Source organism: Pristis pectinata, chromosome 2 (assembly GCF_009764475.1).
Source record: "Pristis pectinata isolate sPriPec2 chromosome 2, sPriPec2.1.pri, whole genome shotgun sequence".
In the NCBI taxonomy this organism is placed as follows: domain Eukaryota; kingdom Metazoa; phylum Chordata; class Chondrichthyes; order Rhinopristiformes; family Pristidae; genus Pristis; species Pristis pectinata.
In genome coordinates, this window is record NC_067406.1 from 129,248,137 (window position 1) to 129,267,903 (window position 19,767).

The 19,767-nt window shown below is 40.0% G+C and overlaps 1 protein-coding gene across 3 annotated transcripts in view; it reads left to right on the top strand.

The window, feature by feature from the left end:
* Positions 1-19,767, top strand: part of LOC127586245 (limbin-like) — a 128,950-nt gene that overhangs the window by 99,498 nt on the left and 9,685 nt on the right. For 2 of the 3 annotated variants that reach the window (XM_052044051.1, XM_052044059.1), the window contains exons 17-19: positions 3,858-4,085; positions 7,877-8,085; positions 11,641-11,728. In XM_052044051.1, coding sequence (XP_051900011.1) covers positions 3,858-4,085; positions 7,877-8,085; positions 11,641-11,728 — 525 coding nt within the window. The remainder of the gene's footprint in view (positions 1-3,857; positions 4,086-7,876; positions 8,086-11,640; positions 11,729-19,767) is intronic. The other variant, XM_052044068.1, reaches the window with a different exon arrangement.

Here is a 19,767-nt window from a genome sequence, read left to right on the forward strand (position 1 = left end):
TATCCCTCCTTCCTCTTCTTGTCAAGTCAGCAGCCTTGACACCATGTTCCTCAATTGTTACCCATTTGCTGCCATTTTTAGTTAGGTTATTGTCCATTGAGTTGTAGCCAGATACTCACCTGCAAAGGTTTCTCTCTCTATAGAACTGCATTATTAACTCTTGAATCCACGTAGGATTTATCCATGGGCCTCTATATTCCTCAATGGCATGCTGCCTATTTAGCACTGAGGTGAGGAAAAGTTTCTTCACTCAGATGTTGGTGAACCTTTGGAATTCTCTACCCAGAAGGGAGGCTCAGTCTTGGTGTTTATTCAAATGGATTGATAGACTTTTGGACATTAAGGGGATCAAGAGATATGGGGATATTGCTGGAAAATGGTGCTGAAGTAAAAGATCAGCCATAATCTTAGTCATAAAGCACAAAATCAGGCCCTTTGGTGTGCAAATTCCACATTATCAGTGCTGGAGGTCAGGTCGCTGGAACTGTGAGACAGCAGCTTCTCTATAACTATGCCAACAAGCATCTGCTGGAGGAACACAGTGGGTCGAGCAGCATCTGTGGGAGGAAAGGAATTGTCGACATTTTGGGTCAAAACCCTGCATCAGGACTGAGAGTAGAGAGGGGAGATGGCCACTATGAAGAGGAGAAGGGGAGTGGTGAGACAGGAGTCCAAAGTGATTGGTGGACTGAGGAAGGGTGTAAGATGACAGGAAGGTAGTGCCAAGTAGGGAAGGGAAGGGGGATGGAGTTGAGGACACGGAGGGAAAATCATAGAGAAGGGTTGAATTGAATGCACGTACCTGAAGTCCAGGCTGAGGCTGAACTGGGAGGCCTGGAAACAGAACTGGAAGCCACTGCGAAGACAAGTACTGCGGAAGGATACATGGCTGTAGTAGCGAGTCTTGGTAAGAACATGGTTCAAAGAGTTAGTGAGCTCTTTGACCATGTTCTAACCAAGACTCACTACTACAGAGAGGGAGCGGTGAGAGAGGGTCTCACAGAACTCCCATCAGAGAGAGGAGGAAAACTTCACTAACTGTGCAACTGTGTTGTCCATAATCTTGATGAATGGTATAGAAGGGTCAAAACTTTGCAGTCTCATTTATTTGTACCTTAAAGCCTTCATTTGTAACAGTGGTGTTGCGTGTTTGGCGGTCAGGTAAGAATTTGGGGCTCAAATCGTATGCAATGGTTTTATTCCTCAATGAAGTTCATCAGGTGCAGACAAAAAAATCAGCCCATTAACCTTAATTAACTTCAACAGAATCACATTTCAGGACCAAGTTTAGGTGGATACAGTATATGTTACTGTGTCATATTTTTAGCAAAACTAAATTTGATCTCTACAGTTTTTAGTGATATTGGCTGACAGATAAATGTTAACCAGGGCAGTGGTCAGAAATGGCACCTTCACAGCAGAAACCTCTTCAATATTGCACTGAACTTTATCCTTCTCAATGTGCACAAGTCTCCGTAGCTTCCGAACAGTGCAGTATGAATCCTACTAAAAGCCAAGACTGACAGCTAAAATGGTGCTTTCTTTCAGAAATTAATATTTAGACAGTGATGTTCAGAAACACTTAAAAGCCATTCAGAATCTAGGGAGGCTTATTCAGCTCATCTGCTGAAGCTTCAATAATCCAGCATCCCTAACTGGCAATTGAATTATCATAAAAAATACAAAATTCCTTGGCCTCAATTCCTCTTCAAAGCCCTATCAAAATAACTAACCCAGCACTCTAGTTCCAGGCTGACTGCTTCCCACAAAGGAAGCAACATGAAACTTGAACAAATTGATCTTTTTGCTTTGCAGCGGAATTTCCACATCTCATTAATTTTGAAAGGATTTCAAGGTATAGGTGGAAAAAAAGACAAGCATTTCTTTATTAAATCTCCAGGCACAGAAATCTTACTCCCTTTCCCTGTCTGGGATGTTCTCCTTGAATTATTATTGCAATCAGAACATCTGCATTGATATGTATCTGTGTGTGAGGCAGAAATTAAATCCTTTCTGCATATCACAAGATCACAAGACAAGGGAGCAGAAACAGGCCATTCGGCCCATCGCGTCTGCTCCAAAGAAAAGGGAAAAAGAAATGGGGAATGGGGAGAAAAGAAAAGAAAAACATATTCTAATCCCAATTTCCGGCCTTATCCCCATATCCCTTGATACCCTGACTATTTAGATATCTATCTATCTCTTCCTTGAACGCCCCCACTGATCTGGCCTCCACTGCTGTAGAGTGGGCAGGCACGGTAGTGTACCGGTTAGCGTAACACTATTACAGCACCAGTGAACCGGGTTCAATTGCAGCCTCTGTCTGTAAGGAATTTGTACGTTCTCCCCATGTCTGCGTGGGTTTCCTCCGGGTGCTCCAGTTTTTTCCCACATTCCAAAGGTGTACAGGTTAGGAAGTTGTGGGCGTGCTATGTTGGCGCCGGAAGTGTGGCGACACTTGCGGGCTGCCCCCAGAACACTCTACAGAAAAGATGCATTTCACTGTGTGTTTCGATGTACATGTGACTAATAAAGATATCTTATCCACATCTTTCTCGGCCTGACTTGTCACCACTGTGAAAGAATGAGTCCATTCAGCACATTGTTTCTGGGCTGGCTGTTTGCTAGAGCAATCAAAAATTACTCTCACTGATTTGTTCTCTTCCCCAGGGCCATGTATCTTTCTGCTATAATAATATTTATCCACTTTGTACTTAAAAGCTGTGATAATCCCTCCCTCATCTCAGTGCTGGGGCAAAGCTCTCTGTCCTCCAACAGCAATCTGTGAAAGAAATTTTTCTTGCACCCTCTTTCCACTGTTTCAGTGACAACTTCCAATTGATCATTTTCACAATTGACTTCTTAATTAGGGAAGGTCATCTTTCCTCATTCCCAAAATGGCTGGAAAATCAGGAAGCACAGATCAGACACATTGAGCTAGCTCTTTGTGTGACACTGTAAAGTATATGGTAGGAAGTCTGCAGTCCATTTTTACAGCTCTCCCAACTTTTATTTCTACCAACTTCAGCGGAGGAGTGTTTAGTGGCTGGTGGCTCACTAACACCCATTTTACAGCACCCCAAAAACCATGAGCCACTCCAATGCTCTCTTTTCTAAGATTTCACGCCGCCCTCCCACACTCCACCCCTTAGACCATGTGTCATCCTTTTGCCTCCACTAAAATTCATGTCAGTCCACAAAACTCCTCGTGGCAGATAATGTGCCTGATAATGTGTTCAGAATTATTCTCTAGCTGAGGGAACTGGTGGCATTAAGGACAAGTGTAGTTGCTTGGTTGATCAATCTTGTGATGGTAATTATCGGTGAAGTGCAACTTTTAAACCTCTCTTGGGTGGTAACTCCTTGTTGTAGAGAAGAGGCCCTTACCTTCCAGTGACCCTCAGAGTTATGTCATGTGGAGTCTCAGTCATCCATGACCAATGGGTCTGAGGTGATGATGCAGAATACAAACTTCTGTAGATCACAGCAGTGGAGCAGTCATGTTTGAGAGCATGGGAAGGCTGATGACAGCTGTGGTACGACTGGTTGCCTGCAATTCCATCAGACATCCATGTCACAGGGCCCAGTTCGGGAGGTTTGTCACCTGTATGCAAGTTGCCCATGTTTAAGGATGTCGCTAAGTGTATCAACATCGTAATCGCTTCAGTGACCTCCCAGAGCAGAAGGCACCATCCTCCCCTCCAGCGATGATGATAGTGGGCACACTAAATTATTTATGTTCCTATAATACTCCAAACATTGGCCACACTTCATAATGTCCATGTCTTATTTTTCTAACTTGGAATAACTTCTTGTGGTGAATATCATAATAAAATGCCAGCTAAATGTCGTTCCAGATTTGTGCTGAGCTGTTTCACCAGAGAGCTAATCAGATGAAGGATCTGGAAGAAAACTTAGGAGTCTGCATGGCTTCGATTCAGCTTTGCAGAGCTGAGAGGCAAGTGAGATCCCTGGAGACTCATACTGCAATCCTCAACTTGCAGGCTCTGCTCTTGGAAGAAATGGCCACAGCAGGGTTACAGTGCGAGCCAGCATGCAACCAGGTTGTTCAGGAGCACATTTCTGTGAGTGTTATTTAAAGAGAATTGTATATACAGCATGAAACCTAATTTTCTATTCATTCATTATTTATGCTTACCCCTTCTGAACTGTTTTGAATCTCTGCCATGGAGACAAAATGTTAATGTCTGCTTTCTTAATATTATTATTGTTATGATTATTATAATAGTTTTAAGACGTTGTACCATAACAACTCTGAAGTTCTATGACTTCATTCAAACATCATGCTTGCCTTTAACTAGTCTGCATTTGTATGACAAGATATCCCAATCAATTTCTTACTTAGATCAATGAGTACACATTTGTTATCACAAAATGTTTTAAACAGCAAGAGATTCATTAAGAGGTGAAGTTGCATATGAATGTAGGAAGAATCCCAAAATATGCCCTATTGCCCTGATTAAACTGTTGCATGTTACATAATTTTAGCAATATAAGGAGATATGATCATGAGGATGAGGTGGTCAAGGACCATATATCTTGAGCATTGCAAGAAAGACCTGTTCCTATTGTGTGATCTTGAACTGTCATTCACTTACCACTTGTAAACGTGTATTTGAAGATGAAGACCTCAGACCTGCCTCAAAATTCACAGTCTATTGGACAATAGTGACTCCTGTCCTTCGCTCTCCTTCTGACAGCTGAACTATCTACAGCAAGCTTCTCAAGGCACTAGAAAAATATCCACCAAATTCACTGGAAGGTTAAGCAAAGCTTGAGAGCATGTACCACCAGATTCAAGGACAGCTTCTGTCCCACTGTTATCAGACTCTCGAATGGACTCTCGCACACCGAAGATCTCACAATCTACCTCATTGTGGCCCTTGCACTTTACTTGTCTGTCTGCAGTACACTTTCTCTGTATTCTGCATTCTGTTTTCTTTTTACTACCTTGAGGCAATTATGTTTAGCATGATCTGTCTGAATGGCATGCAAGACGAAAGCTTTTCACTGTACATGTGACAAAAATAAACCAAAACCGATACCAATACCATTCATCCTATTGAGGCCATACTGGTTGCTAGTAAAGCAACCCTGTCACTCTTTCCACAAAGCCCCACAAACCTTTCTCTCTCAGGAGCCTGTTCAATTCCTTTTTGATGCCACTGATTGATGCTCTTTTCATCACCACTGCATAAAGACATTTTTCTTCACGCTTCTTTGTTTTTTTGCCTGAATTGTTAAATCTATATACTCAGGTCCACAAACCATCCACTAATGGAAACAATTTCCCTCTACTCTGTCTAAACAAGATTTACTCACTCAAATCTCTTCTCAACTTTCTTTGCACCAAGGAGAGCAACACTCTAACCTTAGAGATAGGAATGGCTGATTTTACTATCTCAAGACACCAGGGAAGCTGAGCTCAAAGGAGTATGAGTGGCAGCATTGTAACTCTACTGACAACATATTCTCCATCTTACCATGGTTTTTGCATACTGTTTCTCCTAAGTAATATAATTACATTAATTATTTTTATTATTAGGGGGAAATATGTTGTTGTTAATTCTGTCTCTGTACTGTTAATGGTAAAAATACAAGATATCTGGCAATTGTCATGTAGCATTTTTAAGATCTTGCTATGCATAAAACAGTAGGCACTTTTTGTACCTAAAACAATAACCACACTTCAAGGGTACAACATTGATTGGGATAAGTTGAAGTCACAGTGAAAGGTGCTATATAAGATCCTGTTCATTTTTTTTCTCACGGAATACTGCCCTGTGAGACAGAACAGCAGTCATTTGATCAATATCTATCTGATTCTGAATACAAATCCAAAATTCCCTTCTCTGGGTAAGTTCATTTTAGGCAGCTGAGCTCCAGGCTGCATATAACATATGAAGAGCTTTAGACAAGAAAAAGCCATTAGATGTAACAAAGCTTTTCACCCCAGTCACCTATATTTACATCTTCAAACCTGCCTGGAGATTATTAAAACATTTATAATTCCTTTTCAGTGAAGAAACTGCCTTTTTAAATTTATTTTTCTTCACGTTATTATTGTATTTTGTTCCTACCTTCTTCTCACATCATGAAATAACACTCTGAATTTAATTTCATTTGTATTATTTAATATTTTTATATGTCACTCTGATCGCTCCCTTAACCAGCAGCTTTCTTAACCTACTGATAACAGAAAACAGCTTTCTCAACCTACTGATAACAGAAAATTGCCAAATTTTAGGAGAGGGGAGTTTAAATTACATCAATGACACTTGCATTTACAGAGCAGTTTTATGTAGTGAAACATTTAGAGATCAGTTCCAATATAAATCCTGAAAAACTCTATTCCCTGAGCAACCTTACACCCAGTCCATCACCATCTAGTGCCAATAGGAAAACAAGGAGTAGAGACAGTGCGATCTCTGGCTGGGGGTTTGTGAGGGGAGGGGGGGACTCAATTTAAAAAAGAAAAAAAAGACAGTGCATTTGATTCAGGGTATATTAACTCTAAGGATAGGAAAAGCTTATGTTTAGGCACAGTTCTAGAATCTGTACTTCTATAAAGCAGGATTCTACACCACAGTTACAGGGTAGTTCATTTCCCATATTTAAATGAAACTGAAGTAAATTTGAAAACTGCTTCATCAGTTCCACATTTTGTCCTTGCTTATTAATTCAATGCACTGAATTCAATCCTTTCAAGTTCCTTCTACTTCCCTGCTCTGCCCTTCTCTCCTGTATCCCCTTCCTCTCTCATTTCGTCTCACACATTCTCCACTCTTTCATTTTCTCTTCCTCAATCTCATTCCTTTTGTTGTTAATTTGTATTCTTTTTCACTTTGTTCTTCCTTCTAGCCATCTCTATTTCATTCTCATTCTCACTTTCTCTCCATCTCTTTTGTTTGCTAATCTATATTCTGTCTACACCTTTCTGATTTCTCTCAGTTACAGCTAGTACATGGTAATTGAAGTTTGGATGGTGTGATTAATTTCTTCCTGAGAATCATTGTTCTGTGAGGATTTTGTTTTTGGTCAGACATATTAACGTTCCTGTTTATTAATTTGTAATTTTGTCACTATTATCCCTACTTCCAATTTTCCTCTCCCAATTTACCCAAAAACCCTTGATTCCTTGCTGTGTTAATGTTCCAAGAATACCAGACACCCTCTAGTAAAGGGCCCAAGTGAGCAAATTATATGCACAGACTTGGACAGCGAGAATCTCCAAGCTTTTAGGCCAGCCAAATTCATCATTGCCTAGCTCAGTTATGTCAAGGCATGCACCAGTCTGATAAGGCTTATTTAATTAGCATCAGTGGGACCATTCACCTTCTCCTCCCTATCTCAAGCCCACTGTCACCTGGTGACATCAGGCAACTCAGTACAGATTGGGAATCAAACTTGAATGTTCTTTCATCCTCTTGACTTAACCACCTACCTAGCTGAGTCATTGATGAATTTATGGCAGTGTATTTCAGTACCTAAAGATGGAGACAGGTCAGGATTTCCACAGGGAGACGGGATGAATGTGAAGGACAGTCAAGCAAATATTTTAACTTCTGACATTTTGAAAACTAACTCAGACTTTCAGAGGTCCTTCATCAGAATCCTGTGGCCAAGACTAATTGATCTTGAGTAAGTGTCCTATTTTCTAGTTTGTTTTAGACTTAGAGTCCATTTTTTTTCTCAGATCTATATTTTTAATCTTTGACTTTTGAAAACGGCCTATATATCAACCAGAAGAATTCAAGGAATATGGTTGTGAGTGCTTTTGGGAGGTATTGGAGTGTCAATAGAAAGTATCATGAGTCGTGGTAGGACAAATTGCATCTTGTTTTTCTTTCCATAGAATCTAGAGCAAATTATCCACTTGCATTCAGATAAACTGCAGCATGAGCTTACTGTTGGGACTGAACAAACTGAATGGAACAACTGGGTAGAGATGCAAAGCAGACCTCTCACTGAAGAAAATACAGCACAGTGCAGCAGTCAGATGTTAATCTGTCTATACCAGGCTATGTCTAAGTGTAAAGACACAGTGGAAGCAGAGTCTCAAAGGTAACAATCCTTTTATAATGCTGAGAAGAAAAAAAAATGAACATTTGAGGCAATGTGGCAAAGCTCAGGTCATTGTTGGGTTATTTTGCAAGTTTTCTCACCAGCCTGTCAACCTTGTTATAGTCACTATATGAGTTGTTGCAAGCAGAGGCCAGGTGGAATTGGTCTCCACTTTGTGAAGAGGCATTTCAGCAATGACCAGTCCTGTTCCAATATCCCATTCTGGGTAGAGGTTGATATTCTGGGATTTCAGTCATCCAAAGTGCCTGTGGATTTTCGGAGAGGTCGGCAAGCATAAAGCACCTTTGATCTGACTGGTAGAGGTAGAAAATAAACATGTATGCATTCACATGGACCACCTCTTATCTTCACCTGTTTCAACACTGCTAGCAGATACTTTTCCAGATCAAGACAAAGACATGATAGACTCTACTCTTGCATGTGAGACTACAACGGAACCTGTTCCACATGCTAATACTTGGCAAAGCCCACCAGCATCCATTGGTCCCCACCTAGGTACCTTCCAACATACCTTTAAATTGATCATATCTGACAATGAGCAGAATAATCCCTGGAACTTGCCATAGGGTCAAAATGTCTACTTCAGCCCAGGTGTTAGTACCTGTTATGCACCATGCTGATGAGTAGTTATAACCAGTATTCTCTTGTTAAGCAAAGTTTAATCTAAGAGGGGAGGTGTGTGATATATTGACGTGCCATTCATGGGTTTGTCTCCTTTGGGGTGTTGTACTGTTGGCTTACCAGTGCTTATCAGCAGGGAGAGTCTGAATGAGCAGAAAGAATAAAGATAGCTGCGCTACTTTTAACACAGAACATGTCTCAGGCTTTCTCTAATATTATAACCAATGTTATTACAGTCTTCAAATTCATTGCTATCTGTTGCTTGTTGCACAACTTTTACGATATGAAGCAACATTACCATGAATATGAGGAGAACCAACAAGTGCCAGAGGAAAGAAGTGAGGAAGATGGGGATGAAATGGGTGAAGAAGTTGAAACCAATTTATCAATCACTAATTGAGAATCTTTTCAATTGTATAACACAGCTATGCCCAGTGAACACGACATCAACCACCTCTTCCCATCCGTCTATTGGCTGTTAACTTATTCCAAACCTTCCTCACAAAACCTTCAGGATAAAGGTGAAATAAATGGCAGTAAATAATTCTAAAAATATCAATAAAAGGGCAAGTACTCCAGTGCTTCCCCTTGGTGAACCTGTTTGTTGTTGAAAACCAATTTTGTGATATATCCAGATGCTACTGCAATCCATGTAGAAAGTATGGTGGCCAGTTGCTTTTTTATTAATGTAACTCTGTACACCTTAGTTCCATGAGCATTTATTAAATGTTTTAACCTGGGCATTAACTGGCACTTCTGCAAACTGGTGGTAGTGCACTTCTTGTATTGCCAGATTAATAATCCAGAGTCCTGGACTAACAATTCAAAAACCTGAATTCAAACCCCACAATAATAGCTGTGGAATTTAAATTCAGTTAATAATTTGCTATTTATGGTCCATCACAGACACAGCCTTCTCCACCATAGAAAGTATCTACATGAGGCGCTGTCTTAAAAAGGCAGCATATCAGAATCAGGTTTATTATCACTGACTTATATGACGTGAAAGTTGTTTTGCGCGAGCAGTACAGTGCAAAGACATAAAATTATTATAAATTACAAAATAAGTAAATAGTGAAAAACAAGCAGTAACAAAGTGTTCATGGTTTCATGGACCATTTGGTTCATGGCTTCATGGACCATTGTAGACCTGTCGTGCCGGTAGGCAAGTTGCATCGCATCCAGGTCCTTGCTCAGGCAGGAGTTAATTCTAGCCATGACCAACCTTTCAAAACACTTCATCACAGTAGATGTGAGTCCTACTGTGCAATAGTTGTTGAGGTAGCTCACTCTGCTCTTCTTGGGCACCGGTATGAATACTGCCCTTTTGAAGCAGGTGGGAACTCAGACCATAGCACTGAGCAGTTGAAGATGTCCTTGACCACTCCAGCCAGTTGGTCGGCACAGGTTTTCAGTACCCGGCCAGGTACTCCTTTGGGGGCTGACCTATCATCAAGATTCTCACTATGCGGGTCATGCCCACTTCTTGTTGCTACGCAAGGAAGTACAGAAGCCTGAAGTCCTACACCATCAGGTTCAGGAGCAGCTACTTTCCTACAACCATCAGGTTCTTGAACCGACCTGCACAACCCTAACCCTACCTCAGCAACAGAACACTATGGACCACTGCTTGCACTACCAAGGATTTGTCTCTGATTGTGTTTTATTTGCACTAATGTTTTGTTTTGCTCAGTATTTTATCTTCACTGTCTTGTATAATTTTATGTATAATTTATGTTCTGTGTGTTGTCTGAATCTACATGCCTGTGATGCTGCTGCAAGCAAGTTTTTCATTGTACCTGCACCTCACTGTACTTGTGCGTATGCCAAGAAAGTTGACTTGACTTAACTTGGCATTTAAAAAAAAGTCCAGGGTAATGACGACCACAAAAGTACTGGATTTTGTTGTGAGATCTTATCTGGATCATTATTATCCTTCAGGCATTCTAACCCCGTATATGTAACTCCAGACCCATCGATGTGATTAACCTTGAAATGGTCTAGCAAGCCACTGTGTTCAAGGGCAGTAGGGGATGAGCAATAAATGCTGACCTTTACAGAGCCATTTGAATGTGACAAAAGAATTTTTAAAGAAGAATTGGCTAGATGTGCTGTTTCCTTAGAGGCAACAAGGTTACCTGCCCCCTCTCCCAGTCATCCCTGAGATTCCATAGGCTGGTCAAGGGGATAGGTTGTTGGCCACCAATGAAAAGTGTGAAACTTCCCATCAAGGCCCTTTCACCCTGACTTTCCAATTTGGAAGTGGAAGCTTTCTCTCTAAATCAGTGCTCACGTCCTCAGTAACCTGTTGCACTATTTGCAAGATAAAATACATTCAGATTCACTGCTGTTAGCTTAACCAGTGGTCTTTTTTCATCTACTGCTCTGAAAATTAAACTCGTGAATGTTTTGAAAAACATGCAAAATGAATAAATGAAAGATTTTATCCTTTTTGTAGTTATGAAACATTCTTTCCAAAATATAATTGGTTTTGGTAGTGCATTCCAAGCTACACATGTTTAAGCATATTTTGTTGCTTTTGATAATGAATTTTAAGTCAGATATGCTTAGTTTTAACATTATGGGTTTTACAACAGACTACATGGTGATTTATTTAAATGGAAATTCTATAATCTGCATTACATTGATAATGTCAACTTGTATAACTCAGATAAGATCAACATTCAGAAAAATAATTTACTGCCTTATTGTTTGCTCACCCGATCAGTTTTATACACAAGCTCACAAAACTCGTTAGTGTGGCCACTCTTCCAGTTGTCTGTGTCTAAAAGATACTCTTTACCATTCTAGTTGGTGTAGGTTTTCATTACTTCTTGATCTTCCTCTGTGTATGTTGCTTAGTGACAGAGTGAACAGTCAGGATCAAATAATAATGCCTGTGCCGTTTTCCAGATTAAGAGATGAAGGTAGAAATAGTCAATTACTAGAAGATGTCAAAGGGCAACTGGTGGTAAAGACACTGCTGAGTCTTCAAGATCAGGTAACGTCCTGCATCAAAGCTTCAGCTGAAATGCAGGCAATGTGCTTTTGCTTGTTGATTACCTTCCTGCTAAAATATGTACGTAAACTTGAAGAAAGATTCTGTTACCATAAGAAAATTACCATAAGTTTTTCCAACTTACATTGCTGCTGCAAGTTTTTCATTGCACCTGTGCAGACATGTACTTGTGCATATGACAATAAACTCAACTTTAGTATTTTTAAAGTTTATAAATAATGTTAGTTGGATATTCCAGAATTGTTACTAATTTACTTTATGGCCTTTTCATAAATAGGGGCATGTGTGTAAGAACAAATGTAGTCATTCTCTCTGCATTCAATTCAACTGGGATTGATTGGCAAATCTGTGTAACAAGAATGAAAGCATGATCCTGGACATTATTAGATTTTTTGCATGGAAGAGTTGGTTAAGGATTTCACAGGGCTTTTTCTTTACACATGTACCTGTTAATATCGGAAGCAATCAGAAGAAACTAGAGACATTTTATAACTTTGACTGCAGTATGGTTGTGTTTCAAGATAAGGCTCGTGATGATGAAGTGAAAAAGGTTTTGTAGTTAAATGCTAAGACAGACTCAGGAGAGAAGCAGTGAACTCTGAAACCTGTCTGAACAGTATCCTTGGAGAGGAAAAGTATCTTTGGAGAGTGGGTCATGGTTAGAAAAACAACGCATTGAGTATATAACCAACAAAAGTCATCAGAATAAAATCCTAACACAGGAAAAAGACAGTTGTGATCAGTAAAAGTACACTAGAATATAAAGCTTAAATGCATGGAACTGGATAAGGGGAATTGTCTCAGGAAAAGGAGGATTGAGAAAAAGCAAAATTTATTTGGGGTATAGTAAACCATTGAATTTCTCCACACTAGAATGCTGTGGATACTCAGCTGTGGAGTATATTTAAAAGTGAGATTGATAAGAGCTTTGAAGCCAAGAAATTCATGGGATATGTGGATCCAGCAGGAGTGTAGGTGGGTCTCAATGGTCATTAGCCCTATTGCTGCTTCTGTTTCTTGTAGTATATTGGAGTGAAGGAAGACCCACGGATGTATAAAATATTTTTATATTTGAGTTGTTTATTTAATAAAAATATATTTAAGTTGTTGTTTAATGATTTAATCTATTGTAGCTGTTTTAATGTTTTTAATAAATATTATTTTCCTTTTCAGTGTCAGAGACATTTAAAAACTGTTAACACTGGTCCATAGCATCAGACACAAGGCAAAGCATTGCCCTATTGAATTCTATACACTGTCCTACAAGTCCGAGGTTTGGCTGGGTCTAAATCACGGAAGTCCGTACCCAACAACAATAGGAATGCCATCACCAGAACTACTGTGGTGGTTCAAAAGGTGGCTCCACACCATCTTCAGGGGTTGTTAGGGATGGTCAATAAATGCTGGCCTTGCAAACAACAGTGCATTGTGCAAAATAAATAAATATAAAATCAAAATCAAAGAAGGTTAAGAAATAAAATAGAAATGAGATTAAGATAGTAGGGAATATTGAAAGAATTACCAAACATGTTTGCAAATATATTGGCAACAGGAGATGAAACAGGAAGTGAGAAGAGCTTTGAAGGACTGCATTTTATGAAATGATCAAGGGTAACACACAATACAGAATTAACTCCTCTTCTTCATATCCAATTTTCCATGCATAGATTTAAAATTTTCAGGGTCAGAGTGCGGAGAAAAGGCCGAAAAGATACAGAAATTTTACAGCTGCTTAGTTCGCCTGAGGAAGCTAAAGAGGGAAAATGCATCTGTTGTGAATGGGTATCAAACACGGCAGATTAGTGAATCAGTCATTCCGTTGCCTAACAAGGATGATAGCTGTTTTAATAAGAAAAATTTCCTAGCTGTGGTGGAACATTCCCCAAAATTAAGTCCTGGACTTAACATAGACCTGTAGTAATTCTGGGACTCCCTGCTAGATATCGTGATATCTGGCTCTAGGCTCCTTCACTGGATTTAATGCTGAGTCCAGCAGTAGAGCCTGTCCTTGTGGACAGGGGGGTCGTCCCTGCAATACTACGCACCTGACATTGGATTGGAGACCCCATTCATTTCAATTGTGAAATGAGGAAGATAAGTTGTTATCTTTAATTATTTTACTGTAGTTTAATGCTTTTTATGAATTTTAATGTGCTCTTAATTAACTCTTTTTAATCAATGGCGGGGGCATTTAAAAAAGTGTTAGTGCTGCTTCACAGCAATAACAAGGACAAGCCTCACCCACAGCTTTACCATTTGTCAGGTAGTGCTGCTGGGAGTGGGGGTACAGCACCATATCGCATGAGGCTTAGTCACTGCTGAGATCTCACTGTCCAACTTCGTGTGTGGAGAGCCAGCAAAGTTAGTCCTCCACATTTGGCACAGGTGATTAAAGGTGCTTGGCCTGGTCCAGTGTGAACTAGACTGTAGCATTCAGTTTAAAAAGGGAGCCTGTAGATAATTCAGAAAACTGCGGAACATCAAGCCTCGAGTTGGTTATGGGCAAAGTTTTGGAAGACATCCTAAAAAAGGAATCAAAAATGGTCTTAGAGAGTCAGCCTGAATGAGAGATTTTGTCTGACAAATGTACTCTATTTCTTTGGAGGAATTAAAGAGCTTCTTGGCACTGGAAGTTCTGAAGTGATGTGCTTAAATGTCAGCAGAGCTTTTGTTACCTTCTCCTAAGAGATACAAACACATGAAGATGTAAATAGGGGAAAACCTTTGAGGGAAATCCAGCTGAACCAGACAAAGCAAAAGCTAACTGACTCCAAAGATTACGTGTACTGTATGATGGAATTTCATCAGAAAACTATTGCTGAGATCTGGGTTTTGGCATTTTAATTTCAAAGCCCTCAATTTTCCTCCATATGTACTCCCTGCTAATGAAGTGACTTTCAACAGTGTGCAATCACGCCTGGAAGCCTTTTTTGCAGATGTTATTTGCATATTTCCCTGAGGAGCAATGACTTCACAAGGTGGTCCTCACTGTGACCTATGACTTCAAGTACAGGTTCCCACACATGCCAGACTAATTTGCCATTGGTGGGACCGTCATGGTCACCCTCTGCTCCTGATCTGCAGAATCATTCCAGGCTGCAACTCCTGATCTATGTCCCATCTCTCACTTTGCTGCTTGCTGGAACATTAGGGAGATCGTCCAAGCTCCATGGTCAATGAGAGAAAACTTTGTCTACATTTTCTTCAGTTTAGGCTGAGCAGGCATGGGGATTAACGTTCTCAAAGTGCAGGCATTCATAGGCTGCTCGTCTGATGTAGTACTTCTTCCTCTGGCTTTGCCCTAATGAGATACTGTGACCTCCCTAGCACTCTGTGCCTCTTCTCAGTACTCTTCTCAGTCACACCGAGCCTATGGGAGCACTCTTCTTCCTTCCTCCATCATTGTGGCATCCATTTGAAACTGCAGCTGGAATAGTTCTGCTTGTATTGTACTTGCATCCCTATGGACGGCACAGTGATGTAGTCGGTGATGCTTCTGCCTGTCACCCTCAGCGGCCCAGGTTTGATCCCGTGTGGAGTTTGCACGTTTCTGATGTGATTGCATGGGTTTTCCCTGGGATACTCCAGTTTCCTCCCACATCCCAAAGATGTGGCGGTTGATAGGATAATTGTCAACCGTAAGTTACCCCTAGTGTAGGTAGTTGTTGTGAGAATTGGGGAGAGAGTTAATGGCCTATCAGAGAGAATGGGTTACAGAGAAATAAGTAGGAGAACAGGATTGATGGAATTGCTCCGAGAGCCAGCATAGACTTGATGGGCTGAATGGTCTCCTTCCTTATCATAAGGGAATCTTATGGGCTGACTCCCCAGGCCACAGCTGTGAGGCTAAGTGCTGGCAGCTGTGAGATCTTGCACAGTCTGAAAGTGAGACATGATGAAGTTACGCAGCGAAGTACAGCTAACTTTCATGTTCTGGGACCCTCACAATGGAAAAGTGTCATCGTTATGTGACTATTATAAACAGCATTAGAGTGACACACAACACCACTTTAATGGAACTAAAAAGTAGGAAAGGAAATTATAATCATTAATATATAACAGTCTTTTCCAGATGTTAAAAAAAAATTCTGGGTTTCTGTGACCCAAAATAAGAGCAACATTTCTTAGTGGATCAGAGAAAGAAGCAGAAAATTGAAATGTCAACCTTCATCCAAAGACACTGCAACTGAATTTATAATTCTGCCCTCCGTGAACTGATACATTTAAAGATATCTGAAGGAGGTGCAGTCGTGATGTTCTTACCTTTATGATCACTATACACTGGAGGGAAGTTAGAATGAAAAATCTGAGTTGCAGCTGTGGCTAGAAGCTGCAGAGGTTTGTGGAAGTAAGGAGACTGTGAGCCTGAAAGCTAAAACTGAGTAACAATTACTGCAGCTGTGAAATGTTTGACTTTTTCTTTCAGGTGCGACGCATTCAAGCAGCCTCTGTCTGCCTATAGAACTGTGAGGATTTTGATATTTGGCCTTTATCATCACTGTAATGAACACTTCTCAATGCTAATTATGCAATTTCCTATGGTTGTAACCTTTGTACACCATTGAAATGAGAGCAAACAGGAAAGGAGAGTGATGCACTCTTCAGATTATTACTTGTACCCACCCAAGGATGTGCATGCAACACAGGTCCTGTAAAGAGCTTAATAATAAGCTCAGTATGAAAGAGTCACCCAGATGCTGCAGAAGGAGTTTGGCACTGCAGCAGCTGGAGAGGTTGGTGTCAAAGGTTGCAGAGAGGAGAGGAGATGTAACTTGATCTCAAGGGAAGCCATCCTTAACTATGGTTATGGATACTTTAGTGCAGTGGAAGGAGCACTCACTTGATTGAAGAGACATCACAGTGCAACCCAGCAGCAAAAGTGATGTTATTATTTTCCGTCTTCCAAGTGCTATGGCAGCTGACTTCCACAATGAATTATTATGGAATGGAATGGTTGATATTTGGATAACCGTAATGTTCATTTTGAAGCAAGAGCCATGCTTAAGAAGTAATGAAATGCATGGTTAGTTAATCTGTATTTGATCTGAGGAATGTTACCCAGGACACCAGAAGAACTTCTGACAGGATTGTGAGATCTTTTACTAATTCTAAACCTCTGTAATTCTCTTCAGAGGTTACCGGGGCAGCAGACTCCTATGCTCTTAGTGACCAAGTATTCTTTAGTACTTCAAGTAATATCCTTTCAAAGCATATCAGGCTCTATATTTCCTTTTAAATCAACTTTAGAGTTGCAGACTTCCATTTGTAACTTACCAATCATTTGGCATTATTTTCTAATGATAGCATTAACTTAGTAGTCTCCTATCAAAGTACTTTTAGCTCTTCCTCTCAGTTTTGACGTCTTTTCTTCAGAATGCAAAGTGCTGCTTGATCAAAAAACATGGAATTTTGAATAAATTTGCTGAAATTGGAAAGCAGTGTTGAGATATATGGGGTGTTTCCTCCGATCTTCAGCTAATTTTATATTCATGCTGAACTGCATATTGGAAAAGCATTGCTTTAATAGACAAGAATTCCTTTCCGTGTATGAATGCTGATAGTCTTCAAAGTCAGGTCTGCTCATCTTATTCTGTTAAAGAGAGTTTTGTCTGCTTCATGCCACATTATTTAAATTGGCAGCTCTATATAGAAAGGAGGGAGGAATGTCTCCAGTCATTTGGTTCTGTTTCATCACTGAATTATTTCCAACAGTTTCATCTCTCCACTTTGATGGTCATGAAAAAAAAAGCTCCATTTTCTGTCAGCTTCTCCCTTGCAATTGGTAGGCATGAAGCTGTGCTTCCTGACCTTGGCTGCTTTCTTTGAGGGAGATATATATATACACATATTCTGAAAAACTCAGAGTTCTTTCTGCATGAAAATCTGAAGTGTTTCTCATTAAGTTTGAATTGTCTATTAAACTTACTCAGGTCTGCAGCAGAATTTTCTTGTGGTTGCTCCGGATTATTGTAATCTGCTTCATTGGCTTGTCTGATAGTCAATATATATTTAAGAAATCTGGATACTTTGGAATCTGTTTTCACTCTGAGGTTAGAGCTGTCTACATATAACACATGCATCCTCTCTCACTGACATGAGATTTGAGTTACTTTAACTTGAGGGCCTTCATAATGTACTTCAGATCTGAATCCCACCCAAGCTCCGTGCAAATGTTGTGGAGTTAACAGGAGGAAGTGAGGCCAGCAGCCAAATAAATATTGTGGGAACTTTTGGTGAGGGGATGGTAGGTGACCAGGATCAAGGGAGAAAAGTCCAAAACAGGATACAAAGTAAACAGTTTGAAGAGGAATGTCAAAGTAAATTGGTCTTGATTTTCACAGAATTTAAGGCTTAAAAACCAATTTGAGAGAGGAGCATTGAGAAGTACAAGGACTGCTAAAAGTTTGGCAACATTTAGCAATACCTTCCAGAAAAGAAAGACTAATACATCATCTCGTCAGATTTGTTAAAATAGTGACCTTCTGAAAGGATCAATAAATGTTTTGGAAGAAAGTTCACTTTAATAATAAAATCTCACCTTTATTGCATTGCAATGATTGATCACCTGATACTGCCAAATGCTGCGATTATTACAATTGGATCTTGTAATGCTTAGCAAGGAGCTGTGAGGATTGAGGAAATGTTCAGTTAAACAATTGTGCCTAATCCTCAGGAGTGAAATGTCATTCTGTTTTTTTATTTGAAAATGTTTAATGTTGGCTGTGCTTTTCTTTGGGCATTCATCATTGCAATGAATCCTTATCGGATCAAAATCTCGAGATGTGTCACTTAACCAAAATTGTTCTATCACTATTTACATTATCACAATTTAAATAGTGATAGGACAATTCAAAGTATTACTCTTTTTCAGCCAAGCTTTGCACAAGCTGCTTATAGTCTACAGACATTGCCCATTTTACCCAATGCCAGATTATGCTTTCTAAATCTTCCTGAGAAAGTGATTCATCAAAAGGTATTTCTCTCTAGAATTATCAGGGATACTTAACAGCTAGTCTATGAGTAATGATAGACAATCAGTCACTTAGCTCTGTCACAGGCATAATAGCAATATCTGATCAACATGCAGACAGGCCAACCTCACAGAGATAAGCCAGTTTACTGCTTTTAATCACATTAAAGTTTTGATCCTGAACCTGACTCTGCATTCCTGCCTTGAGAATGAAAAGTTCTCTCCTACCCCAGAAGGATGGAAAAGAGAGATTTCTAAACACTTTCCCAAGTAGTTGATTCCATTTTAACGTGAGGAATTAGCCAGAATTTGCACTTGTGCAAAGAAAGGGGAAAATGGCTTTGGCTTCAGTTGATATTAAAGGTCTTTGTTGGTTAAGGGTATAGGTCTTGGACATTGCTTGGTTTCAGAGAATCATGGAACAGTACAGCACAGGCTGGCCCATTGGATTGATCCGCTGGATCTAATTAGACCTGAATAAACTCAGGACTGCAAGCTGGAACAAGGCTTCCCAGCCAGTGATGGATTGGTTCATTTGTGTGTATGTAATTGACAAAATAGATTATCCTATACAAAGTCCCTATAACATTATAGAGTTCTTGGAAATAAAATACAGAAACTGGCAATGGACCAGTTATATTTTGTACCCAGTCCAAGTACAAAATTAGTTTTGGCAACATTTTTGTTATTTCCAGAACTTGGTCTGTAATCCAGGTGCTGTGCAGAGGTGCCTAGCCAGTTCCTCATGGGATAGATTGGAGCCCAGCTTCCCATAGCAGCAGCTGTCGAGTTAAAAAATGCAAATGATGCTTTTCAAATGGCCATACTGAGACTTGGCCTGGTTTTGAACAGATTTGTTTACGACAAGAAACTGGGCAATTTATTTCCATGACTAAAAGTGTCACAAAGAATCGGCTGACGAGGTGAGTAAATGGGAAGCATGCCATTGTAAATCAACTGGCCTTCCAACTGCTTGTCTGAAGAGAAAATGGGCCTGCAACACACCACAAGGCTATATTTTGTCCACTGATATTATAATTGTAAGTTTGGC